General features: G+C 37.3%; 3 protein-coding genes across 4 annotated transcripts in view; all 3 read left to right on the plus strand.

The window, feature by feature from the left end:
- pth3r (parathyroid hormone 3 receptor) overlaps positions 1-2418 on the plus strand; it is a 12324-nt gene extending 9906 nt beyond the window's left edge. Inside the window, exons 10-13 of the mRNA XM_058062661.1 lie at positions 1455-1549; positions 1639-1780; positions 1849-1890; positions 1954-2418. Coding sequence (XP_057918644.1) covers positions 1455-1549; positions 1639-1780; positions 1849-1890; positions 1954-2418 — 744 coding nt within the window. The remainder of the gene's footprint in view (positions 1-1454; positions 1550-1638; positions 1781-1848; positions 1891-1953) is intronic.
- Positions 2419-5623: 3205 nt separating this feature from the next.
- rundc3ab (RUN domain containing 3Ab) lies at positions 5624-13732 on the plus strand. Of its 2 annotated transcripts, none has more exons than XM_058061602.1 (11): positions 5624-5917; positions 7233-7348; positions 8025-8152; positions 8277-8362; positions 8431-8520; positions 8596-8676; positions 8747-8915; positions 10253-10410; positions 10502-10621; positions 11909-12006; positions 12091-13732. In XM_058061602.1, exons 1-11 carry the CDS (start codon positions 5823-5825, stop codon positions 12231-12233), a joined length of 1284 nt encoding a protein of 427 aa, XP_057917585.1. In that variant the 5' UTR covers positions 5624-5822; the 3' UTR covers positions 12234-13732. The 2 variants fall into 2 exon arrangements, with proteins under 2 accessions (XP_057917585.1, XP_057917584.1); XM_058061601.1 differs by having other exon boundaries at positions 11906-12006; positions 12091-13726.
- A 1273-nt stretch (positions 13733-15005) lies between these two features.
- Positions 15006-26346, plus strand: LOC131109575 (protein FAM117A-like). The gene is made up of 8 exons (XM_058061736.1): positions 15006-15667; positions 17400-17545; positions 19148-19276; positions 19409-19525; positions 22151-22282; positions 22363-22522; positions 22611-22743; positions 24597-26346. Exons 1-8 carry the CDS (start codon positions 15562-15564, stop codon positions 24844-24846), a joined length of 1173 nt encoding a protein of 390 aa, XP_057917719.1. The 5' UTR covers positions 15006-15561; the 3' UTR covers positions 24847-26346.
- Positions 26347-27500: the final 1154 nt, after the last annotated feature.

Below are 27500 nucleotides of genomic sequence, written 5' to 3' on the forward strand. Positions count from 1 at the left end.
AAAATAATGATGTGCTGCAAATTAATTTTTAGAAAAAAAAATAGATTTTTTTTTATTATTTAAATGTTTATAGGTATTTTTCAATTGTCCATGTATAGTGTGTGGTGGCTGGGGGAAGTAAGTTTTTCATGAAAAATAGAGGAAAAACATATTTTTAAAATATTAATAATATTGTTGATAATTATAATATTGTAATAATAATAATACACACATACATTTAGAAAATAATTATGTGCTGCAAATTAATTTTTAGAAAAAAAAATAGAAAAAAAATTATTATTAAATATTTATAGGTATTTTTCAATTGACCATGTATAGTGTGTGGTGGCTGGGGGAAGTAAGTTGTTCATGAAAAATAGAGGAAAAACGTATTTTTAAAATATTAATAGTATTGTTGATAATTATAATATTGTAATAATAATACACACATAAATTTAGAAAATAATTATGTGCTGCAAATTAATTTTTAGAAAAAAAAAGTTTAGAAAAAAATTTATTATTAAATGTTTATAGGTATTTTTCAATTGTCCATGTATAGTGTGTGGTAGTAGAGGGAAGTAAGTTGTTCATGAAAAATAGAGGGAAAACATATTTTAAAAATAGTAATAATATTGTTGATAATTATAATATGGTAATAATAATACACACAGAAATTTAAAAAATAATTATTTGTTGCAAATTAATTTTGAAAAATATCAAAATATCCAAAAATTAATATTATTAAATGTTTATAGGTATTTTGCAATTGTCCATGTATGGTGTGTGGTAGTAGAGGGAAGTAAGTTGTTCATGAAAAATAGAGGGAAAACATATTTTAAAAATAGTAATAATATTGTTGATAATTATAATATTGTAATAATAATACACACATACATTTAGAAAATAATTATTTGTTGCAAATTAATTTGGAAAAATGTCAAAATATCCAAAAATTAATATTATTAAATGTTTATAGGTATTTTTCAATTGTCCATGTATAGAGTGTGGTGGTTGAGGGAAGTAAGCTGTTCATGAAAAATAGAGGGAAAACATATTTTAAAAATAGTAATAATATTGTTGATAATTATAATATTGTAATAATAATACACACATAAATTTAGAAAATAATTATTTTTTGCAAATTTTGAAAAATATCAAAATACCCAAAAAAATATTAAACAAGATACATTATTTTATTGCCTTGTGTGATTCAGTTCTAATTAGTTTTGGTCACAATAGTATTTATATCATTTTTGTTGTTGTAGTTTGCACAATACTGAGAGCCAGGTTTTTTTTTGATTATTCCGATATTAGATACTAATATTATAATACTAAGATTTTGTGATCAAAACATTACGTTAGATGCTTCCGAGTGTGACATTTATTATGGAAAATATTGGATTGTGTACCTAATGAAGTGGCCAGTGAAGCTATATTAACATTGATTTATTGAGTGTACGTTTCTTCCTGTGCAGGTGAATTTCCTTCTCTTTGTCAACATTATACGCGTTCTCGCCTCCAAACTGTGGGAGACCAACACTGGCAAACTGGATCCTCGGCAGCAATACAGGTAACCAATCGGACATTAAAAAAACTTTTAAAAAAACAAACACTAATTTGACATTAAAAAAAACACTAACTGTCACCTTTATTCTACAGGAAGCTCCTCAAGTCAACGCTGGTGCTCATGCCCTTATTTGGAGTCCATTACATGGTCTTCATGGCTCTTCCTTACACTGAAGTGTCTGGGCTGCTGTGGCAGGTTCAGATGCACTACGAGATGTTTTTCAATTCATCACAGGTTTGACACTAAAATGTGTTATTTTGCTCCCAAATTTTGGATGCTTATTCTCAGTTTTATGATTCCAGGGCTTCTTTGTGGCTTTTATCTACTGTTTCTGCAACGGCGAGGTAATGCTGTGATGTTTCCGTGACAACATCAATGCTAATTTAAAAGAGAATTATGTTTTTAAGGTGCAAGCGGAGGTAAAGAAGGCGTGGCTAAGACGAAGCTTAGCATTGGACCTCAAACAAAAAGCAAGGATAACCAGCAGCAATGGCGGAGGGAGTTGTTATTACGGCGGCATGATGTCTCACACCACCACCCACAGCGTCTGCATGTCCGCCGCACATCCCAGAGCGTTTCCCCTCAACGGCGGTGCCGGCGCGGTGTCCAGACTACCGCGCCACGCCCCCCTCTACGCACAGAGTAGTCTGCCCGGATACACGCTCAGCTATTGTGAGACATCGGGTCTCCAGCAGGAGATGGCAGCAAGGGGGCAAGGAGGAGGGCACGAATCTGGAGGGGTCTTTGCAAGGCATGCGAGAGGTGGTAAAAAACACGAGGAGAATAAATGCTGTGGAGTTCCAACAGAGATTCCAGCAGAAGGTGATGCCGATAGCACCTTTTCCGTTAAAGAGCTGGAGACCGCCCTGTAAGAATGTTGCCATGAACTTTTGGAGGTCAAGCATCAATCTTGTGTTTTGTAATCTTCATCATAATAAGAAAGTAGATACAACACAAGAGACTTTGAAAATAAAAAATAGGAAAAATAGAAAGTGAAAAAAAATTAGAAAAAAATAAAAAAAACAAGAAAAAAATTATTAAAATAAAATAAAAATAGATCTGTTTCAAACTAAATATGTTATAAAAAAGACAAGAAAAAAATAAAATCAGAAAACATTTTAAAACAAAAAAGAGATCTAATACAAGAACTTTAAAATATGCATAATATTCAAATAAAAAAACATTAAAAATACAAATAAATTCAAATGCAATTCAAATTTTTTAGAAAAAAAACAAGAAATAAATTATTAAAACAAAATAAAAATGGATAAAAAGTCAATTTTTTGTCTAACAGTTTCAAACTAAATATGTTATAAAAAAAGACAAGAATAAAAAAAACGGAAAACATTTTAAAACAAATAAGAGGTCCAATACAATATAACTTAAAAATATGCATAATATTCTAATAAAAAAACATGAAAATACAAAATAAATAAAAATAAATTCCCCCCCAAAAAGGAAGACATTTACAAAATATATCTAATTCAGAAATAAATAAGTTATTAATTTAAAATGGAACAAAAAAACAAGAAAAAAACAAACTAAACTAAACTAAAAATATGTTATAAAAAAGACAAGAAAAAAATTAAATCGGAAAACATTTATATAATGCAAGAACTTTAAAATATGCATAATATTCTAATAAAAAAGCATAAAAATACAAAATAAATAAAAATAAATTCCCCAAAAATAGGAAGACATTTACAAAATATATCTAATTCAGAAACTGTTATAAATAAGTTATGAATTTAAAATGGAACAAAAAAAAACTGAACTAAATATGTTATAAAAAAAGACAAGAAAAAATAAATCAGAAAACATTTTAAAACAAAAAAGAGGTCCAATACAATAACTTAAAAATATGCATAATATTCTAATAAAAAAACATAAAAATACAAAATAAATAAAAATAAATTCCCCCAAAACTACGAAGACATTTACAAAATATAACCAATCCAGAAACTGCATAAGTTTTTAATTAAAAATGAAACAAAGAAACAAGAAAAAAAAATAATATCCAAGAGGACAGCCAATTCAATTTTATACAATTTAATCTGCAGATAGATATTAAATAAATTTTCCCTATAACTTTTATCTTCTTCCATAGCATCAATCCATATGAAATTGAAGATGAAGTAATCTACCTAACCAATACGACTACAAATGAAAATACATCCGATATCATATGAAAAAAAAAATATTTTTAAGGACGTCCGTATGTGGATTTTGTAACATTGCTACGTGCTTTTATTATATTATAAAAGCAATGTAAATGGCTGCTATGTTGACTTTTAAAACTGATTTTAATATCCCAAGTTACATATTTTGTAGTATGGTTATACTTGTCAAGTTCTGTGGGTCGATCACAGCTTTTGTTTTGACTCAATGTTAAAGCAATGGAGACCAAAGGCACTATTTTCCGGTATAAAATCTGCTGTAACTTATTTAATATTTGGGGTAGAGAAGTGAAAGATGTATCATATTAATGTTCAAGTCATGTTTTTATCAGTTTGTATAACATTGTTGTTAGCAGTAGTGCAAATTATGGTCTACATTTCCATCCATCATTTGATGTGATTATACTCAGCAGACACAAACAAGGAGCTTTAATTGCGGACAATTCCTCGTTAAATTATTGTTATACTAAGCTCACAATCCAAAATGTGATTATTCCTCACAGCAGGCTGTGGTCAGACAGGTCTAGACGGGTTGGGTGCTTGCTTGACTGGTAACCTCGTCTCTGTTCATTCATCAGTCCTGACAGGCCTTAAGCTGCTGCTGCTGCTGCTGCTGCAAAAGCCAGACATGGCCGCCTTCCTCTGAGACTTTATCATCTCACAGCACCGTCATGAATTTCACACACTGCAGGAAGGGACTCAGACCTGCAGAATTGGCACTCACAGTTGTGTGTTCTATTTGGATGCACTGGTCACAACATTAGGAACATGCAATAATCATATTCATATTTCCGACTGTGTTATCGTGATTGTGGTTTGCTTTACACTGCATTATAATAACTGTCTATAATAACTATATAAGCTGTCATTTCATGAAGTAGTTTTAGAGGCGGGGTACACCCTGGACTGGTCGCCAGGCAGCCAATCACAGGGCACATATAGACAAACAACCATTCACACTCACATTCATACCTATGGACAATTTGGAGTCGCCAATTAACCTAGCATGTTTTTGGAATGTGGGAGGAAACCGGAGTACCCAGAGAAAACCCACGCATGCACGGGGAGAACATGCAAACTCCACACAGAGATGGCCGAGGGTGGAATCGAACTTCGGTCTCTTAGCTGTGAGGCCTCAATTTCAGCCACGATTTAATTTAATGTTTTGTTTAAATAACAACAAAAATTTCCATGAATCCATTAATACAAAATATTTATTTAAAAAAAAATTGTTTTTTAGTTTTATTTAGTAAAATATGTTTTTTTAATGACCACAAATAACTTATTTTCCATTAATACAAAATATGTATTAAAAAAACAAATCTAATAGCTGATTTTTTAATATAATTAAAATAACCTAGCATGTTTTTGGAATGTGGGAGGAAACCGGAGTACCCGGAGAAAACCCACGCATGCACGGGGAGAACATGCAAACTCCACACAGAGATGGCAGTTGGTGGGATTGAACCCTGATCTCCTAGCTGTGAGGTCTAAGCACTAACCACTCATCCACCGTGCAGCCTAACACAGGTACAGTGTTGCAAAAAAATTGTGATTTTGCTTTTAGAATGTCGATAATGATTGTAATTGCAACACAACAACAAAAAGCACACGTTTGTGACAAGAACTTTAAGCTAACTGAAAATTAGCTATCTCATCACGCTAGTATCGATACTGATGCCACCCTTGACGTTAATTTTGTCCATATTTGACCATAAAGTAAAAGCTAGGTATTGTCACAAATGGTACAATTATAGTTAAAGTCACACATCTTACATATTTATTAAAATAAACTCGTTAAAGCTCTAAATGGTTTACTTAAAACTTAATTTTGCATGCTAGCTCGCTAGTAGGTCGAGTCGCGTCGTGATGACGTCAGAGATTGAAGCCGGGCGAACCAGGAAGAGAAGGATAGCGGCGTTCGTTCTGTCTGTTGGTGATAAAAAAACAATAGAGACGCAACGTCTGTGTTCGGGTTGCATCTTTCTTTGTGGCAACGACTCAAAGTGTGCGCAACACTTTGTTCCACTTTAGTGTGTGAATGAGAAGGAGGTGGAGGAGGGCAGGTGGCAGGCAGGGAGGGGTCCTCTGGCGGTCGGATGGAGCCCGTCTGTGTGGCCATGGGTGATGTGTCGAAAAAAGCGTCTTCTCGGAACGTAGCTGTAGAGAGGAAGAACCTCATCACCGTGTGCAGGTCAGTTTTAATCTAAATATATATCTACATCTCATTCAGTGCATGATATGTGTATTTATTTGTGTATTGTGTTTGTGTTCGCGGTTCACTCCTGACCTTAGATGACATCATCATGTTAAATCCCTAATATGAGGGCTTGTGCTGGCATAAATAAGACATAAAACAACATATAATAATAAAAAGACAACACACATTTTGAGTTTAGCACTCTCATCTGCCATTTACATACGGAACTGATGGTTGCCATGACGACACCCTTCCTGGGGCAAGGACCGACTGGCACCTCAAGGATTCAGAGGCAAAATAGGAGTATGTAGACATTTAACTCATTTTAGTCCTCTCAGATATTAATTTAGGGGTTGTAATTTGCAGTGGTGCGTAAATACATTGCATAATTAAGCGTTGTTGTTGTTGTTTTGTTAATAAACCAGTCCGTACTGCCCTTTTTCCTTGCCTCCGTAGCCAAGTGCTTGCTCATGTGGGGTTTCAGTTGGTTTTGTTTTTTCATTTATGAATATTACCTCCATGTGTAAACAACCATGAGATAACTGTAGTTATTGTTCTTTCGTAATATAAATAAATAGATTGAATTGAATCAATGCCACGTGTACACACCAGGGGGCGACAGTGAATCTAACTGAGCTCTAAAGTCGCGGAAAGGCCCTTAAATCCAAATAAAACTATGTGCCTTTAAATGATACATAATAATTATGTATTTTTAGCTTTATGGTAGTTTGCAGTGGTATAGAGATTTTTTACATCGCCGCTTTTTAATGTAATAAATCAGCCTGTAATAACAATTATTACCACAGAGGGCGATAGTGAGTTCAACTAGCTCTGAAGCCGATTTCAACAGAAGAATAAAAAACCGGAAGTAATGTGGGTTAAAATACGAACAATTGAACTAACGTAACATTTTAACATATGTGGGTTGTGTATTTTCTAATATGGCTAAAATACTTACCAACAGTTTATTTTAATGGTAAAAGAGCAAACAATTGAGTGCCTGTTGTGTATGTTTTGTAAAGAATGGGACATTGATGCCATTGGAACAATGAGTGCTAGCTAGCTGACACACGATGGGATAAACACTGTCTTGTAGGAATTCAAAACAGTGACTCAAATTCACAAAAGCATCATCTATACTTCATTCTGTGATGCTCAGAAGACCGCATCCCTACAGTAAGTGCTGTTCCTATCAAAATGAGTCATGCCAGAGTCATTTTGTTATTGACCTGTCCAGTAAAACATGACTGAGATCTTCATCCATCATGTGGTGACATCAGCAACTTCTCTTCCTGTCCCTCCCCTATAGATTTTCGGTGAAGACTCTCTTGGAGAAATACACGGCCGAGCCCATTGATGACTCATCAGAGGAGTTCATCAATTTTGCAGCCATTTTGGAGCACATCCTCAGCCACCGCTTTAAAGGTAACCTGGGAGAAAACCGGAGTACCCGGAGAAAACCCACGCATGCACGGGGAATTGAACCCTGGTCTCCTAGCTGTGAGTCTGCGCACTAACCACTCGACAGTGGTTGAAAAATAATAAAAAAAAGAAAACAGAAACACGAATTGATTTATTAGTATTTATAATTGATTTAGGGCTGCACGGTGATCGAGTTAGCGTGCAAACCTCACAGCTAGGGAGACCAGGGTTCAATTCCACCCTCGGCCATCTCTGTGTGGAGTTTGCATGTTCTCCCCGTGCATGTGTGGGTTTTCTCCGGGTACTCCGGTTTCCTCCCACATTCCAAAAACATGCTAGGTTAATTGGCGACTCCAAATTGTCCATAGGTATGAATGTGAGTGTGAATGGTTGTTTGTGTATATGTGCCCTGTGATTGGCTGGCCACCAGTCCGAGATATCACTACCCCGCCTTTCGCCCGAAGACAGCTGGGATAGGCTCCAGCATCCCCTGCGACCCTCGTGAGGAAAAGCGGTAGAAAATGAATAAATGAATTGATTTATTGATTACCATGATAGGCCTACTCTGTACTAAATGTGTCTTTATGAAGATGTATTGTCTTGTACTGTTATACTGTTATAGTGTTACTGCTACTCTAAGCTTTTTTGTATTGAGAAATGTGTGTATATGACATTTTAGGCGGTGGAAGCTGGTTCGATGGCCAGAGAAGTTTCTGGGACTTCATCCGAATGGCTTGTGCCAAAGTGCCCAACAGCTGCATTCCCAGCATCGAGAGCATGGAAAATATCAGCCCCTCACGAGCTAAAGTAAGCCAGGACATAGAACAATTTGTGTCATTTTTATTTCATGGCGGCATGGGACATTTATTTTTCCAGTATATTGAATTATTACTTCAATTGAACAAACTAAAACCATTAATTTTACTCTTAGGGCCGAGCCTGGATGAGAGTTGCTCTGATGGAGAAGAGATTGTCGGAATATGTCTCAACTGCATTGAGGGACATTAGGACCACAAGGTTAGAGGTCAAAGTATGCTGTTTTGTGCAGTAATACCATACTTATATATTATTTTCTCCATTTACAGGCGGTTCTACGCAGAGGGCTCCATCATGCTAAGGGAAGAAGCTACCGTGCTAACTGGGATGCTAATAGGCCTCGGAGCTATAGACTTTAGGTGATCTTCATTGCAGACATTTTAAAGTTATTAATATATTTACCTTTTTTATATTTGTTTCATCTCTTTTTACAGTTTCTGTCTTAAAGGGGAAGCCTTGGATGGCAAATCCTCTGCAGTTGTTGACTACACTCCATATTTGAAATTTACACAAAGGTATGTTTTTATCCTTATATCAGGGACAATATAAAAAAAAATGTAAAACAACTCTGCATCCGTCAAACAGCTACGATTACCTGAGCGACGATGACGACGACAGACGGAGTGTTGACAGCAGCACGAGTGATGACAGTGCCCCCGAGCATCCGTACGTCCCCCTAGTCCCCGACGAGGAGAGCTGGAGCACCAAGTGTCGCAAGATGGAGCAGAGGTTCAAGATTGTCAACGCGCAGAAGGTTTGTGCTTGCGAATAGCCGACCTATTATGCTCATTTTTAGCCTTTTCTATTGAGTTGGGCTGCACGGTGTTCGAGTGTTTAGCGTGCAAGCCTCACAGCTAGGAGACACCAGTTCGATTCCACCCTCTGCCATCTATGTGTGGAGTTTGCATGTCCTCCGCGTGCATGCGTGAGTTTTCTCTGGGTACTCCGGTTTCCTCCCACATTCCAAAAACATGCTAGGTTAATTGGTGACTCCAATGGTTAATTAACTCCATAGTTAATTGGTGATACTCAAATGTGAGTGTGAGCTCAAGATATGTTATATATTATATAAATAAAACAGGGGCTGCACGGCGGTCGTACGGTTAGCTATTATGACATGACAACAAAAACGGCTTGAGTGGTTCGCACACAGACATCACAGTTAGGAGACCCGGGTTCAATTCCACCCTCGGCCATCTCTGTGTGGAGTTTGCATGTTCTTCCCGTGCATACGTGGGTTTTCTCCGGGTACTCCGGTTTCCTCCCACATTCCAAAAACATGCTAGGTTAATTAGCGACTCCAAATTGTCCATAGGTATGAATGTGAGTGTGAATGGTTGTTTGTCTATATGTGCCCTGTGTTTGGCTGGCCACCAGTCCAGGGTGTACCCCGCCTCTTGCCCGAAGACAGCTGGGATAGGCTCCAGCACCCCCGCGTCCCTCGTGAGAATGAGCAATAGAAAATGAATGAATGAATGTATTGAGTTGTGGACTCCTACAGAGCAGCTACACAATAACCCGCACAGAAAGCTTTCAAGAGCTCCCAGCATCTGCACCTATTCCAGCTGTATTTCCTTGGATTTCCAAAAACAGTCTCCTTTAATTTAATCCACCCACGGTACACCTCCGGGCACAATCACACTGTGATTGGTCACACTCCCAAGCGCTCTTGAGGACTTCCAGACTACTACTAAATCCCACTTTCTAATTTTATCGGTATAGGAGTTGATTATAAATGAATAAACCATTTGTAGAGCTACTGCTGGTAGCTACACTTTGGAACCCCCTGACTTACCATGTATGAACTCAAAGAGTGGTAACATAGGTTCTCAACAACAACATTGGTAGTACATATGTGGTCATTGCATGTTTTTTGTGCGAATACCCGTGTTGAAAAAACTCGGCTAGACCACTTACTGTAGTGGGAAAAGGCGGTTAGCAACTCCAGACATGGGTTAGCTTGTAATTTGTAATCCGCTCCCAGTATGCACACTCTATAGTACTACATGACAGTGTAAATTAAAGCATTCAGGTATTCATAATACTACCTATGTACAGCTACATATACAACAATGTGTGTTGGTTTGTCAGAGTTACTTAGAGGAGTTGGTGCGTCTGCGTGAGTCCCAGCTGAAGAACACCGAGGCGGAGAACAAGAGGCTCAAAGCCCACCTGGAAGCGCTCCACGGCCAGAGCCAGCAGGAGAAGAAGGAGCTGGAAGACGTCGTCCTGGAACTGCAGGAGCAACTGTGAGTCCACGGGAACTTCACGTACATTTTTCCCCCATATACTGTATACATCAGGGTGTTCTATGGCATGTACCCCGTCCGTGTTTGACAGGACAAGTTTGATTCCATGTGACACCAGCCACTTGGCCAAAGACCTAACCATCCCCTTAGTGAACCAATGGCCTCTACTTGAACCCTACAGCAGCCAGGATGATGTCAAGCTCTTCCGCAGGTTTGCTATCATGGCATAACAAAACAAAAATACTCTCATGTCTTATGTACTGAATGTATTTTTATTTATTTATTTATGTTTTTTTGTCAGTAGTGATATAGTAAAAATCAATCCAATAATTAACCCAATATAATAACTTTAAGTCACACTTTTTTTCATAGGTTGGCTGTTCCTGCGACTTATACTCCAGAGTGACTTATAAATGAAAAAACTGGACACCTTTTCTGTTCATGTTTATTTTTAGTGTAGCTGAATAACCATTATGTTAGCATATCTTACATCTATTCAGCCTGTTCTATATTCTTTTATTAATGTTAGAACTTGCATTCCAAGAGGACGTAATGTCTGTTTTGGTCAAGTAGTTTGGAAAATAAATTACCCACAAAAAATGCGACTTATACTCCAGTGCGACTTATGTATGTTTGTTTTTTTTACCTAATTATGCATTTTTGGCCTTGTGCGACTTATACTCCGGAGCAATTTATAGTCCAGAAAATATGGTAAAAATAATGTTAATACAGTTTATTTGCATTTTTTCCACAAACATTGTATCTCTCTAAATGTAAATATTTTTTTATTTTTATTTTTATTTTTATTTTTATTTTTATTTTTATTTTTATTTTTATTTTTATTTTTATTTTTATTTTTATTTTTATTTTTATTTTTATTTTTATTTTTATTTTTATTTATTTTGAATATGTATTTTTAAAAAAGGATTAAAAACATATCTTTTTAGAAAAACGTTTACATAGCTTGCCTAATTTAATGCATATTTAATGGCTTTGGTGCACTGTGTTGTATGTTTTTTTTTTAAACCTAATTATGCATTTTTGGCCTTGTGCGACTTATACTACGAAGCAATTTATAGTCCAGAAAATACGGTAATAATAATATTAATGCAGTTTTTTTGTATTTTTTCCACAAACCTTGTATCTCTCTATATGTAAATTTAGGAGATTTTTATTTTTATTTTTATTTTTATTTTAAATATGTATTTTTTTAAAAGGATTAAAAACATATATTTTTGGAAAATGTCTTTAGTTCACTGTTTGGCTTTGGTCATTTCCACCTCCACTACTTTACTTATTTTGGATGTTCTTATTGTGTTATTGTGACACTTGCTGTTAATTTTTATTCTTCTATTGTAACTGTTGCAATTTGAGATCATTCATTTGATTTATTATTATTATTATTATTTATTTGAAATATAGACTCCAAAATACCCCTGTGAGTATAGACTATAGTGGCATAGAAAATGGACTTTATATTGTTTTTGCTTTTCAGAAGGAGTTTTCCCAGCACAGAGCTGCTGTCAGTAGAGATCAGCCTGGATTCAGATCCCCCAAGGACGGAGGGGAAGCAGAACGGAGGGGCCTGGTGCACAGGTGAACCACAATGCCACACCGCTCTTCTCTTTTTGGAAAAAAACCAAAAAAAAACATCTAAAACTTGTCCTTCCATGTATGCAGAAAAGGCCTACACACCCTCCCTCATGGGACTTTGTGGCTCCTTGGGTTCCTTTCCAAGCTGCAAGTCTCTCTCAAGCCTCAAGTCCAGTGAGTGCCTGGTGAACATCAGCACTGACAACAGTCCTGCACTCTCTCCCAGCTAGGGGGCGTCAAAGCCAACACTTTACAGACAATACAGCTTGAAAGAAAACACAAAAAAAACCTCCATTATTATCTGAATGGACGCTCCTCTTTTGTCACCTCTTTCTTTCTTCACTCCAAACATGTCTTTGTCTGTGAAAGCGAGTCCAAAAAGCTATTGTACTGCCTCTCATTATCATACATGTGTCTTCAATGTCCATGTTATCATCTTTCCACTTAATCTCTTTATCCTGACATAATAGTAGCAGCGCAGGATAGATGAACTGGTCAAACTGATAAAGTACTGCAATGATGTCAAACAAAAACACATTTTTGAGAGTTTAGTTTAGGATTACTGCATATGAGCATGCAATTAGTATGCAATTCATTAGTGTAAACAAATGAATTGCACACTAATACATGGTGCATTGTGGCTATGCTGGATGAATGTTTACATTGTCAATGTCCATAGACATTTTTCACCGGGGTGACCAAGGAGAGACCATTACTCACATAGGGGGTGGCAATAAGTTGATAACTGAAATGACTAGATGGCCATTGGTGTCCTCATTGTTTCACCTGCTCTTTTTTTTAATGGAATTATATCATTATTAATTTATTTAACGACTCAGCATCATGTAGTCCTGTAGTTGTTGCAGTGAGAGCTATTATGGGCTGTCTTGACGTATTTAAATGCAATAAACCTGCCTTTTTTCTGAACAAATGTGTTCAGTAAGAGTGTTGACTGACTTCCTAAAAGCATTAGAGCTGCTGCAGTAGGTCCTCAAAAACAGCATAATACTCCATTTGTGCATAGAGGGTCTGTGATTACTGTTTTTGCAGTGATTATTGTCATATAAAGGATTTTGCCATATCATTTTTTTTTTGGCAGAAGCTTAAAATACAGCATTGTTCCTGTCTTTTTGAAGATCTTTCAATAGGAGTAAGTTCTTAAACAGTGTAGAGCGCTCCTGTTACTGTATATAGGAGAGCTTTGACTGAGAAGATAACTGCAGAGAAAAAGATGTGGACAAATAAGAGATAAAAATACTGCCATTTTGGGGCTGGGTCTGACACACATACAATACAATTAGTATTACAGTATTTTTTGCACTATAAGTCGTTTACATAAAACTGTTTATGTTACATAAACACTGGACACCTTTTCTGTTCATGTTTATTTTTCATGTAGCTGAATAACCATTGTGTTATTATTGTGTTATTATATCTTACATCTATTCAGCCTGTTCTCTATTCTTTTATTAATGTTAGAACTTGCATTCCAAGATGACGTCATGTCTGTTTTGGTCAAGTTGTAGTTTGGAAAATAAATTACCCACAAAAAATGCGACTCATACTCCGATGCGACTTATGTATGCTTTTTTTTTTTTTTTTACCTAATTATGCATTTTTGGCCTTGTGCGACTTATACTCCAGTGCGACTTATGTATGTTTTTTTCTACCTAATTATGCATTATTGGCCTTGTGCGACTTATAGTCCAGAAAATACGGTAATAATAATATTAATACAATTTGTTTGTATTTTTTCCACAAAAATGTTTATTTTTCATGTAGCTGAATAACCATTGTGTTAGCATATCTCACACCTATTCAGCCTGTTCTATATTCTTTTATTAAAGAATTATGTATTTACCTAATTATGCATTTTTGGCCTTGTGCGACTTATAGTCCGGAGCGACTTATAGTCCAGAAAATACGGTAATAATAATATTAATGCAGTTTATTTGCATTTTTTCCACAAACATTGTATCTCTCTAATTTTTATTTTTATTTTCATTTGTTCTCTATTCTTTTATTAATGTTACAACTTGCCTTCCAAGAGAATGTAATGTCTGTTTTGGTCAAGTAGTTTGTAAAATAAATTACCCACAAAAAATGCGACTTATACTCCAGTGCGACTTATGTATGTTTTTTTTAACCTAATTATGCATTTGCAATGTAAATTTAGGAGTTTATTTTTATTTTTATTTTTATTTTTATTTTTATTTTTATTTTTATTTTTATTTTTATTTTTATTTTTATTTTTATTTTTATTTTTATTTTTATTTTTATTTTTATTTTTATTTTTATTTTTTATTTTTATTTTTATTTTTATTTTTATTTTTATTTTTATTTTTATTTTTATTTTTTTAACATTGTATCTCTCTAAATTTTAATTTTAATTTTAATTTTAATTTTTTAAATATGTATTTTTAAAAAATGATTAAAAACATATCTTTTACAACTTTTACATAGCTTGCCTTTTTTAATGCATATTTCATGTCTTTGGTTCACTGTGTTGTGTTAGTTTGGCTTTGGTTATTTCCACCTCCACTACTCTATATAGGATAACAACCATGGTTGTTATCTGGGCCTGTCCCATATGGATACTGTAGGTGCACATTTACAGTCAATTTTGGGGTTATTGAGTTCCTTCATGGTCAGGGATGTGTTTAATAAAAGGGCAGAACATGTTATCTCTGCCTCCTTTCACAGTCCCCACCATTGGCACTCCCTTTTTGCAGAGAGTCCTGGCATTTATCTCATACAATGCACACCACCCGAAAACAATCCACCCAGATACTCTTCTACTCACACACAGCCTTTAAATTAAACATTATAAGTATTAGTTCATTTTGTTATTGATTATTGCTTTCACTTCCTGTCAAAAAATATAAACAAGAGATATAAAATAGTGGGCGTAGAGAACAAACTTAGTTTGATTGATTTGTGGAAAATCACCCAATAGGAAGGCACTTTCAAATTCTCCCAACCAATGGGAAGTAAGGTTCATGAAGTAAGTTCCGCCCCTACGATAATTAAACCCACACCAGCGTGGCGGTGGTGTTTGGAGTCAGAGGGGGAGAGAAAAAAAAACACTTCGTAACTTTTTGTAGGTCGCCACAAACAAAACCAAACTTTTTTCCTATGAGTTAGAAATTAGAAGACGCTGAAGAGAAGAATTGACGCTGCCTTTTGTAAGAAGGTTGAGCTACTTCCTTGTTGGCCAGCAGTAGCAGCAGCAGCAGTAGTAGCAAGCTAGGACCATCTTCTTCACCTCACAAAGAAAGTTTGCTTGCTAGGCTGCTAACTTCGCCACAAAAGGCGACAAGAAAAGTGGACGAAACCTCATGACGAGACTGAAATAACATCTCAACACCCACGACGGCTCTTATCCACTCGTGGAAAATGTCTCTTTAGTGACTCGAGCTTGAATTTGCATCGATTTTTTCCCCCCGAAGATTGAAGGAAGCTTTGCATTGCTTTTGCACAGCGCCCCCCTCTTCTCCATCACCGACCTGCGGCACCATCATAGCCACCATAGCCGGTCCAACGCAGACCCTTGCAGGCATGTCAGGCCGGAACGGAGCTGTTGTGGGCCCGCAGCCCCTCAAGGCGATCATCCCCTATCAGCTGGCCAGCAAGCACCGAGCCAAAGGCAGGGATGGGAAGTCAGGTATTGACCCTCACACCTGTCATTTTGTCAAAATATATGAAATATATTACATAATATGTGAAATAAGTTATGTTTAATGAACTGAGATGTTCGGCCTACAGTCCTACATGTGCCCATGTCTGCCCTACTTTGGACAAATTTGGTAATGGTAATGGTTTTATTTCATTTGAACATGCATCAGATTGCAATTGAATGCATCGCATAATCAGTTCACAGTTCACAGACATGTGGAACTGTGAACTGATTATGTGATGCATTCAATTGTAATCTGATGCATGTTCAAATGAAATAAAACCATTACCATTACCAAATTTATATATATATATATAAACTGTTGATTTTTGTTAATACTTGGGTCGTTTATATTGTTTATTTTTCTATATTGTGTATTTTGTACTGCTTAACTGACTCTGTACTCTTGCTGCTGTGCAATACAAATTTCCCCACTGAGGGAAGAATAAAGGCATATCTTAATCTTAATCTTAATATATATATATATGAGCACATCATGACTGGACAATGCTTATTAAATCCTACCCCTCCATCTGGTACTTTTACAATCAGTAACTGTTACATTTGTTCACTTCCTAATATAGTTTAATAATTTTTTCAATTTATTTTTTATTGTATTTAATGTATTTATTTAAATATATTTTTTTAATGAATTTTTATTATTTTAATTTTCAAATTTTTGTCACATACCGAAGTGTGAGGTGATATGACCATGCAATGACATAACGGGTACCATAGTAACTGCCAATATAGTGATATATGTATGGTACTTTTACAATCAATAACTGTTACATTTGTTCACTTCCTGCTTTCCTAATATTGTTTTTTATAATAATATAATTTAATTTTTAATTTTTTAAATTAAATTTAATTTAAAAAATGTGAGTTAATGTAATTTTTGTCACGTACCAAAGTACGAGGTGATATGACCATCCAATGACATAATGGGTACCATAGTAAGTGTCAATATAGTGATATATATGGTACTTTTACAATCAATAACTGTTACATTTGTTCACTTCCTGCTTTCCTAATATAGTTTTTTATAATAATATAATTTAATATAATATAATTTAATGTTTACATTTTTTTAAATAAAATTTAATTAAAAAAACGTAAGATAATGTAATTTTTGTCACGTACCGAAGTATGAGGTGATATGAGCATCCAATGACATAATGGGTACCATAGTAAGTGTCAATATAGTGATATATATATAGCACATCATGACTGGTTCAAGACTCTTCATCCTTGTATTTAGCAAACATCAACTGCTTGTATTGTTTCTTGAATTGGCTCATCGTTGTGCATTGTTTGAGGGTCTTACTCAATCCATTCCATAGTTTGATTCCACATACTGAAATGCTATGGCTTTTTAACGTAGTCCTAGCATACGTATAAGTGTTTCAGATTTTGTTCTTCCCTGAAATCATATTTCTTCTCTTTTTGAGGAGAAAAAAAAAGTCAAAGAATATGACTACTATGATTTTTCTGATGTTCCTTTTATGTTTCTATGGTTAGCGTTACCTTTTTACCATCAACTCGTATCCGTTCTGTTAACTTTTGAATCATATTCTTCAAGACATTGTTTTGTTTGACTGTTTTGTGTATCTTCCAATCATAACTACGATATATAATCATAATTACAGTAACCTATAATTATAACTATAGGTCGCAATGTAACGTTTGTGTGAATGTTTACACAATTTTTGTACCACAGTGGCACAGAGGAAGAGCAAACCGGAGCAGCTGAGCCCTGGTATGAGGAGGACCATGTCTCTGGACGCAATCATCGGCCCCTACCTGCAGGGCCACTGGCCTAAAGAACCAGAAGGCAGCTTGTGTCGCAAGGACAAATCCACTCAGGTCAGGTCAACTTTCACATTTGGTGGCCTTGAACATGAGCGAGAACATTCAGCTGCACTCATCCTCTCTGCATGCAAACTTCCTTCTTGCTTTGTTGCACTTCTGTTACTTCCCATAATCTTCAATGACGTGGTACGCCTCCAGGTTCGAACACTTTTCTCCGTTTCATTTTTAAAAACGGGCTGCACGGCGGACCAGTGGTTAGCGTGCAGACCTCACAGCTAGGAGACCAGGGTTCAATTCCACCCTCTGCCATCTCTGTGTGGAGTTTGCATGTTCTCCCCGTGCATGCGTGGGTTTTCTCCGGGTACTCCGGTTTCCTCCCACATTCCAAAAACATGCTAGGTTAATTGGCGACTCCAAATTGTCCATAGGTATGAATGTGAGTGTGAATGGTTGTTTGTCTATATGTGCCCTGTGATTGGCTGGCCACCAGTCCAGGGTGTACCCCGCCTCTCGCCTGAAGACAGCTGGGATACGCTCCAGCACCCCCGTGACCCTTGTGAGGAAAAGCGGTAGAAAATAAATGAATGAATTGAGTTGTGGACTCCTATAGAGCAGCTACACAATAACCCGCACAGAAAGCTTTCAAGAGCTCCCAGCATCTGCACCTATTCCAGCTGTATTTCCTTGGATTTCCAAAAACGGTTTCTTTTAATTTAATCCACCCACGGTCCACCTCCGGGCACAATCACACTGTGATTGGTCACACTCCCAAGCGCTCTTGAGGACTTCCAGACTACTACTAAATCCCACTTTCTAATTTTATCGGTATCGGAGTTGATTATAAATGAATAAACCATTTGTAGAGCTATGAATGGAAAAGTCTCATTCAAGAAAATAAATAAACAGCAGTCTATAGCCAGGCTGCATGGTGGACAAGTGGTTTGCACGCAGGCCACACAGCTAGGCGACCCGAGTTCAATTCCACCCTCGGCCATCTCTGTGTGGAGTTTGCATGTTCTCCCCGTGCATGCGTGGGTTTTCTCCGGGTACTCCGGTTTCCTCCCACATTCCAAAAACATGCTAGGTTAATTAGCGACTCCAAATTGTCCATAGGTATGAATGTGAGTGTGAATGGTTGTTTGTCTATATGTGCCCTGTGATTGGCTGGCCACCAGTCCAGGGTGTATCTCGCCTGAAGACAGCTGGGATAGGCTCCAGCATCCCCGCGACACTCGTGAAAATGAATGAATGAATGAATAAAAATGGCTGCTGGAATGTAAATACATATACTGCATATATATCTACATTACTACAGTAAGAGTATTATGCCGCATCAACCAGACAATACACTACCAATGTATGATGCAGAATATTAACCAACTACTATGCAAGCTCAAAAGACTCAGTAAGTGGTATGAATGTGAGTGTGAATGGTTGTTTGTCTATATGTGCCCTGTGATTGGCTGGCTGGCGACCAGTCCAGGGTGTACCCCGCCTCTCGCCCGAAGACAGCTGGGATAGGCTCCAGCACCCCCATCGACCCTTGTGAGGATAAGCGGTAGAAAATGAATGAATGTTTAGTGCACACAATAATACACTGTAAAGGCAGATTTTGTGCAAATGTACCTAAAGAAATGAAATGTCACCAATCCCCAGACCCCAAACTCCTGGTCAGACAGAACACAGAGCAGGAGGGACGGCGATGACTTGAGCCGTAGCGACATCACCACTAACAACCACCACAAACGCTCGGCATCATGGGGCAGTGCTGAGCATCTCCAGGAAGTCAGTGGCTCTTTGTTTATTTACGCAACACATTTTATAGTAGTCCTAAATTACTATGTGAAAATGTCACATGTGGGTAAGAGTTGCCAACCGAAGGACGTGAAGATAACCTTCTTGCTTTGTTTGTTGCAGATCGCCAAACTAAAACAACAGCTGCAGCAGCGTGGCAAACCTGCCGTCTCAGGGGGACGCGACAAAGACCGCCAGTGTGGCTTCCCTCTCGGGATGTGTGGCCTAGGAACCGCTCAGGTGATCCTTCACTCTGCTATACATACTGTATACATGCAGCGGTTTGAAGAAGTGGTTTTGTTTACATGTTTGTCACACTTAAATGTTTCAAATCATCAAACAAATTTAAATATTAGTCAACACACAACTGAATCTGTTTTTAAATAAAAAAAAATATTTTTATTTCATTATTAAGGCAGTGTTCAAAAAGAAGTTCCCGCACACTGTGTTGCTCTCATTCATTAATTTATTTAGGTAACGTTTGGGTACCTTCATCAGACATATTAAACCCCATCTCCGCCCTACAAACATATATGTATGTCCCAGATGGGTGCAGGCAACCAATCCGGGGACTTATGGGGCGACCTGTTTTGAAGAGTATTACCTTTTCTATTTTCTATACATAATTTCTATTTTCTATACATAATTTAATTCACACAAACACAACACATGAACACATGTACAAATAGGGGCAACCATGTCAGTGATTTAAAAAATAGATTTATGAATTAAAAATAAAAATTTTAATAAAAATCTGTAAATCCTCAACATCTTTTATAGAAAAAGGAGGGGCGGGGAGGGAAAAAAAGGCAGTAAAAACAATACAAACCTAAATGACCCTGTGTCCAAGCCCCCATATCCAAGCCATTTCTAAAGCTTTGGGACTCTAGCAAACCACAGTGAGAGCATTCATTCATTCATTCATTTTCTACTGCTTTTCCTCACAAGGGTCGCGGGGGTGCTGGAGCCTATCCCAGCTGTCTTCGGGCATGAGGCGGGGTACACCCTGGACTGGTGGCCAGCCAATCACAGGGCACATATAGACAAACAACCATTCACACTCACATTCATACCTATGGACAATTTGGAGTCGCCAATTAACCTAGCATGTTTTTGGAATGTGGGAGGAAACCGGAGTACCCGGAGAAAACCCATGGATGCACATGCAAACTCCACACACTGAGGGTGGGATTGAACTCGGGTCTCCTAGCTGTGAGGTCTGCGTGCTAACCACTAGACCACTGTTCCGCCCCATAGTGAGAGCATTTATCCACAAATTACAAAAACATGGAACAGTGGTAAAACTTCCCAGAAGTGGCCGGCCAACCAAAATTACCCTAAGAACGCAGGGCCGACTCATCGAAGAGGTCACAAAAGACCCCATCCAAAGAACTGCAGGTCTCAGTTAAAGTTAGTGTTCATGACTCCACCATAGAACAAAATCTGAAACACTTCTATGCTAGGACTACGTTAAAAAGCCATAGCATTTCAGTATGTGGAATCAAACTATGGAATGGATTGAGTAAGACCCTCAAACAATGCACAACGATGAGCCAATTCAAGAAACAATACAAGCAGTTGATGTTTGCTAAATACAAGGATGAAGAGTCTTGAACCAGTCATGATGTGCTATATATATATCACTATATTGACACTTACTATGGTACCCATTATGTCATTGGATGCTCATATCACCTCGTACTTCGGTACGTGACAAAAATTAAAATTTTTAATTTAATTTAATTTAATTTTTTAAAAATGTTAAAAAAAATTAAATTAAAAAAATGATTTTTTTAAAAATAAATTACATTAGGAAAGCAGGAAGTGAACAAATGTAACAGTTACTGATTGTAAAAGTACCAGATGGAGGGGAAGGATTTAATAAGATTAAAAAATTACTAAAAATAAATACAAAAAAACCCATAAATAAATAAAAATAAAAAAAACAATTAAAAATAAAAAATAACTTAAACTATATTAGGAAAGCAGGAAGTGAACAAATGTAACAGTTACTGATTGTAAAAGTACCAGATGGAGGGGTAGGATTTAATAAGCTTTGCTTCTTCCTACTCCTTTTGGACATGTGGAACTGTGAACTGATTATGGGATGCATTCAATTGTAATCTGATGCATGTTCAAATGAAATAAAACCATTACCATTACATATACAGTACGAGAGCAAGCCTTCTGTCGTACCGAATGGCTAGCTGTGGTCCTATCGAGGACCCCTTAGTTGCCCTGCAGTGCCTGTACTAAACATTACATTAACAATGAGGGAATTTATAACAGTATTTATTATGATTTGTAGCAGCAATGCTATAGTTGGGTCTGCTTTGGTTTCTGGTTGCCTTGTTCCCATGAGACGGATTTGTCGTCATGTTTTATTTAGTCTTGTGAGATTTTGGGACATGAGATCTCGTGACACCCCTAATGGATACTATTTTTTTGTATCTGATAAGATTATAGGTGACGTTGCTGGTCATTTGTTGAGCTTTGAGCAGGTTAGTCATTGACACATTTGATAATACATGGCAAGAAATAAACACACATGCTGCGGTTAGCAGTTAGCATGTGTAGCACTGAAGCTAGCGAGGAGCATATGAATAAAAAAGAAAGTGTGTGTGGTCGTGTTTGCTGTCATCGAAGTGGTTAAATGGCGCTGCTGTGGACAGGAAATGAAAGGGCTCAAACGCTGAGGCAACAGGAAGGACACAACCATCACGCAGCTGTTGCATAGTTTAGTTTCGTTTTCAACACAACAAAGTATGCACTCTTCATATGTCATAGAATTTGTGCCCCCCCCCCCCCCCCCCCATGCATTATAATACACCTCTCAGGAGTAACTTTGTTTGTTTACGTCATAAGACTCAGCCCATTCCCATCCCACTGACTCCCCTGTCCACGCTGGTCCCGCCTCGTCTGCGTCGTAGCGTGGAAGGCCTCAACCAGGAGCTCGAGGGCATGTTCATCTGTCAGCCGGCACATCAGCAGCACCAGGTACCACCACACGCTTTCTGTGTGGTTCAACATCTCCAAAATACGCTCCTCAATTCCATTACTTCCTGTCCTTTTTCCAGTTTCTGGAGGTTCCAGATGGACGTCGCGCTCCCGTCCCGCCTCAGAGCTGCAGCAGCGGCTCTCAGAGCGACCCGGCCTCCATGACGCCTCCGTCGCTGTCTTCCGCCTCGTCTTCACCATGCTCCACGTCTGAAGACACCTCAGTGGATTTGCATCAAGGTTCGATCCAAAACCGGCTGCCGTATTTTGATTAAAAATGAAACCATGTCGCTGCAACTACAACGGGGTTTGGGTGTCCTGTTCCCAGTTTCATCCCCGAGTGACGCCGACCTCTCGCTGAATCTGCTTATCTCATCCTCGCCTGGACCCAACAAGAGCTGCAGTTTCCAGAGAGAACCTCCTGAGGGTTGTGAAAAGATCAGAGTCTGGGAGGAGACCAGGTTTGTTTTCATCATATGCAATAGCGTTGGAGTTGGGAAGAAAGTCACGAAAGCCACATATTTTAAAATGTGACAGACATGTAATATCGATTAAATGTAGCGGTTTATATTCAGAATTAATTTATTCGGGAATGTAGGAAACTTGTCCAGTTTCCAGGTATTTATTTCAATCAGTCTGGTTGAACTTTTGGTTAAAAGTTACTTAATCGTTTCAGATCATATCGTTTTTAAAGGGGAACTGCACTTTTTTTTGGGGGGGGGGGGGGGGTTCGCTCATCATTCATAATCGTTATGTGAAACATGAACACACATTTCTTTCCCTTTTCTGTGGATTATAACAAGAGTTACTATGAGCTAGCTAACAATGCTGTAATTGGGATGCACCTATTTGGACTATGAAGCTCTGTTAAAAAACCATTAGCATTAATGTGACTCATACTGGACTTGGTGAGGTTAACCTTCATGTCCTTCACTTGGGTTTCCTGTGACCCAGAATACCGCATATGATTTGTCTTTCAATTTTTTTGGACTAATCAAATCAACTTTATTTGTAGAGCACTTTTCCTGCAAGGACATGCAACACAAAGTGCTTTACAGAATTAAAAACAATTACCACAATTAAAAAGACAACAATGACAAAGAAAGCCCCTCCCTCCCTCCCACCCTCCATACTACACACACTCACACACAATAGGCCTTAATCAACCACGAAATGACCATCCCCCAAGTTGGACAGTTTTCTCCACCAATGCAGCACAAACCAAAGGTTTTGCAAGATGGCAGCACATAGTTACTATCATTAGCCACGTTTACATGAGGAGTTTTTCCCTTTCCGAATGACCTTTCCGAAAGCAATGGTATACATCAGGGGGTCTCAAACTCAATTTACTTGGGGGCCACTGGAGCTAGGGTCTGGGCAAGGCTGGGCCGCATCAGGTTTTCCCAAAAAAACCCCAACACATTTATTAAAAACAGAAAAATATACAAACTTTTTCAGTGCTTTGGTTCCGATTTTCTACAATAAAAGCTCTGATAAAACATTCCACTGTTCTCAAATATCTTATTTTTTTTAAACAAATCAAGAATAAAGAAAATCAATCAATCAGTAATAAATAAATAAATATAATAATAATAAAATGGCAAATAATAAAAACTTAAGAAACCACAAAATGACAAATGATTTTTTTTCAGATTAAAATGAACAAAGCATTATTAGAGCCCTGTAGACATGACAAAACACGACTATAGTCACATTTATACTCTTTTTATTTACAACATATTGCGCAACTGCAGGGTCTTGAGACACATGCTAACTCGCAAACTAGAGAGCTAGCGACCTAAACGGTAGCCTTCAAGTTATTTCCTTTAACCTTAAATAGCCAAAAACTTACCACTTCCACACGGATAGGGAGGATAACTATTAACAGTTATTTAACCTTTAACATGAACATTAATCAAACGTAATAATTTTTTTCTGGGTACATGATACCATACAGCATCCATATCAAACTTGTGCGGGCCACACTAACATTAAACTTTCATATCAAGGCGGGGGCCTCAAACTAGTGTCCTGAGGGCCAAATATTCCCAGGGAATATTCCACCCCTGGGAATCCGATTATATATTCATTCGGATTGGCACTTTTCTTTCGGAATGAGGTGTATACAAAGGTTACATTCTTTCCGTTTGAGTAAATAACCCGAATGGAATTGGAATATTTGGGTCCATGTATACGTGGCTATTGTCTGAAATGATGTAAAATTAAACTTTTTTTTTCTTTTTTAATTACTGATCAAATATGTATTTTTATTTCTACCCATTTTAATGCCACATCTTTCTCTGCTCTTTTCCAGTACCTCCAACCTACCCAAGCCAGTGGTGGTCGTCTCCTCCTGCCCAGACCCCAATAAGGTAAACTTTACTCCCCGTGGGGGCTCCGCCTTCTGCCCGGTCAGCCTCCTTAACCCCCTCCTCCCTTCCATGGACCTGCTGTTCTGTAGCCTGGCTGTGTCCAGCCATGGAGGATCACGTACCTGCAACAAGGTCGATCCTCTTAGCACCGCCTCTTCTGGTGAAGGCTGCGCACATGATGATTCCTTGTAAAATAATAATAATTCTACATGAGTTTCTTAGTGCTTTAATTTAGAAAAGCTAAATCTAAAATGTTTATATAAAAAAAAATCATAATAATGAAAGTAAACAATCCAAAGTTGTGTTTTTTATGTTGTGTAATCCAAAGATTTACTTAAGACCAAGTGTGGCAGATAGGCTGCAGGCATTTTTTTTTTTGTGTCAAAAGGTTATTTAAATGCGTTTCCTTTTCCTGTTTGTTTTGACCTCACACCGTTGATGTACAAAGCTTGACAAATGAATTAGGTTCGTTTCATTTCCTGTTTGAGTATGCCAGCCTGAAGGGAAACTGTGGGTAGCGTCCTTACCCAATAGCTTTCCTGCTTGAAACACTTTGTGTTTTAGAGAGTGGGGGGGAGAAAGAAAGTAAACATGTCCTCATGTTGATTCATTTTAATGGTGTTTATAGTTCGAGTTGACTACCTAACCCAGGGGTGTCCTAGATGCAGCCCGGGGGCCATGTCCAGCCCACAACTTGCTTTTTATTTGCAAAAAATAACAAAACTGAGCATGATGTGACGTGAAAAGGTTAAGATTCATTCATTCATTTTCTACCGCTTTTCCTCACGAGGGTCGCGGGGGGGAGTGCTGGAGCCTATCCCAGCTGTCTTCGGGCGAGAGGCGGGGTACACCCTGGACTGGTCGCCAGCCAGCCAATCACAGGGCACATATAGACAAACAACCATTCACACTCACATTCATACCTATGGACAATTTGGAGTCGCTAATTAACCTAGCATGTTTTTGGAAAACCCACGCATGCACGGGGAGAACATGCAAACTCCACACAGAGATGGCTGAGGGTGGAATTGAACCCTGGTCTCCTAGCTGTGAGGTCTGCGCGCTAACCACTCGACCGCCGTGCCGCAATATTAAGATTAATAACACTAATTAGAATATGCTTTGTCATCTATAAAACAAATCACTTTCACTTTTGAGATACATGGGTTGGTTTTAGCCTGTTGACAAAATTACATCAAAGTGCCCCCCCCCCCAAAAAAAAACAACTTTTAATTTTTCCGTATGCGACTCTCGTATGGAAAAATTAATTTCTGGTAGACGCTTTTGCACAGGTGGATTTTTTTTTTTTTTAAACATTCACTTTTTGTACTTTTGTAAATGTAAATAGTTGTGTGTAGTTTCAAAGAACCTGCAAAATAAGCTAAAAAAAAAAGTAAAAAAAAAGTCTGTTACTTTTAGTTTTGTGTTTGCATAATTGAAACAGGTGTTACATGACGTGTTTTGTATCGGGTATAGATTTTTATGCACTTCCAGGAAAGGGTTTTGTACGCTTTTTCCTTCCATACATTTCTTATGTGTATGTGCACTTGGATGTAACACTTACATAGTCAGACTTTTTCTAGATTTAGTATCCTGCATATCATTTTTGAAATGTTCTTCTCTTTCAATGCTTTGTGTATCTGTGTGGATGCTAGGGGAGTGGAGGGGGACTGGGGGGGTGTGATCTGTGAACTCAGGTACTGTTCTGTCCACATAAATACACCATGAACTATGTGTGCGGTCTTATTCATTATTCAATGGTGAAACTGTTATTTTTATATATAAATGCTGCTTGCAATATCCTATTCATAATATGACTGAAATCTTGGTACCATGGTACCATGACCTTTATCCAGATATATACATAAAAAATATAAACGGCTCTAAACCGTTTTACATTGTTTTATATCTTATTTTTTTAAGGCGTCGTTCCAAAAACAATACATTGTGCCATATAGCTCCAAAATGTAAACACTTATATACTGGGGCTATATATATGTGTATATATATGTATGTGTGTGTAATAATATATATATTATATTATTGCATACATAATATATATATTTACATATATTTTTTCTATACATACATACATATATGTATGTATCTGTGTGTGTGTGTGTGTGTGTGTATATATGTGTATATATATATATATATATATATACATACACACACACACACACACACAGATACATACATGTATATGTACTATATATGTGTGTGTGTGTGTGTGTGTGTATATATATATACACATACATACATGTATATGTACTATATATATATGTGTGTGTGTGTGTATGTATGTATGTATGTGTATATATGTATGTATGTATGTGTATGTATATATGTATGTGTATGTATATATGTATATATGTATGTATATATGTATATGTATATATATATATGTGTGTGTGTATATATGTGTATATATGTATATATATAGTATGTCACAAAAGTGAGTACACCCCTCACATTTCTGCAAATATTTTATTATATCTTTTCATGGGACAACACTGAAGAAATGAAACTTTGCTACAATGTAAAGTAGTCAGTGTACAGCTTGTATAACAGTGTAAATTTACTGTCCCCTCAAAATAACTCAATACACAGACCTTAATGTCTAAACTGCAGGCAACAAAAGTGAATACACCCCTAAGCGAAAATGTCCAAATTGGGCCCAATTAGCCATTTTCTTTCCCCAGTGTCATGTGACCCATTAGTGTTACAAGGTCTCAGGTCTGAATGGGGAGCATGTGTGTTAAATTTGGTTTTATCACTCTCACACTCTCTCATACTGGTCACTGGAAGTTTAACATGGCACCTCATGGCAAAGAACTCTCTGAGGA

This window comes from Doryrhamphus excisus, chromosome 22 (assembly GCF_030265055.1).
Source record: "Doryrhamphus excisus isolate RoL2022-K1 chromosome 22, RoL_Dexc_1.0, whole genome shotgun sequence".
NCBI lineage: Eukaryota > Metazoa > Chordata > Actinopteri > Syngnathiformes > Syngnathidae > Doryrhamphus > Doryrhamphus excisus.

What these genes read in the sequence shown, in the direction of transcription:
- rundc3ab (XM_058061601.1), top strand. Translation starts at nt 5,823, where the DNA reads ATGGAGCCCGTCTGTGTGGCCATGGGTGATGTGTCGAAAAAAGCGTCT. An exon ending in AACCTCATCACCGTGTGCAG is followed by an intron (nt 5,918 to 7,232) that starts GTCAGTTTTAAT and finishes CCTCCCCTATAG; the next exon opens with ATTTTCGGTGAAGACTCTCT. An exon ending in GATGTCAAGCTCTTCCGCAG is followed by an intron (nt 10,622 to 11,905) that starts GTTTGCTATCAT and finishes TTTGCTTTTCAG; the next exon opens with AAGGAGTTTTCCCAGCACAG.
- LOC131109575 (XM_058061736.1), top strand. Translation starts at nt 15,562, where the DNA reads ATGTCAGGCCGGAACGGAGCTGTTGTGGGCCCGCAGCCCCTCAAGGCG. An exon ending in GCAAGGACAAATCCACTCAG is followed by an intron (nt 17,546 to 19,147) that starts GTCAGGTCAACT and finishes ACCAATCCCCAG; the next exon opens with ACCCCAAACTCCTGGTCAGA. An exon ending in GTGGCCTAGGAACCGCTCAG is followed by an intron (nt 19,526 to 22,150) that starts GTGATCCTTCAC and finishes TTACGTCATAAG; the next exon opens with ACTCAGCCCATTCCCATCCC.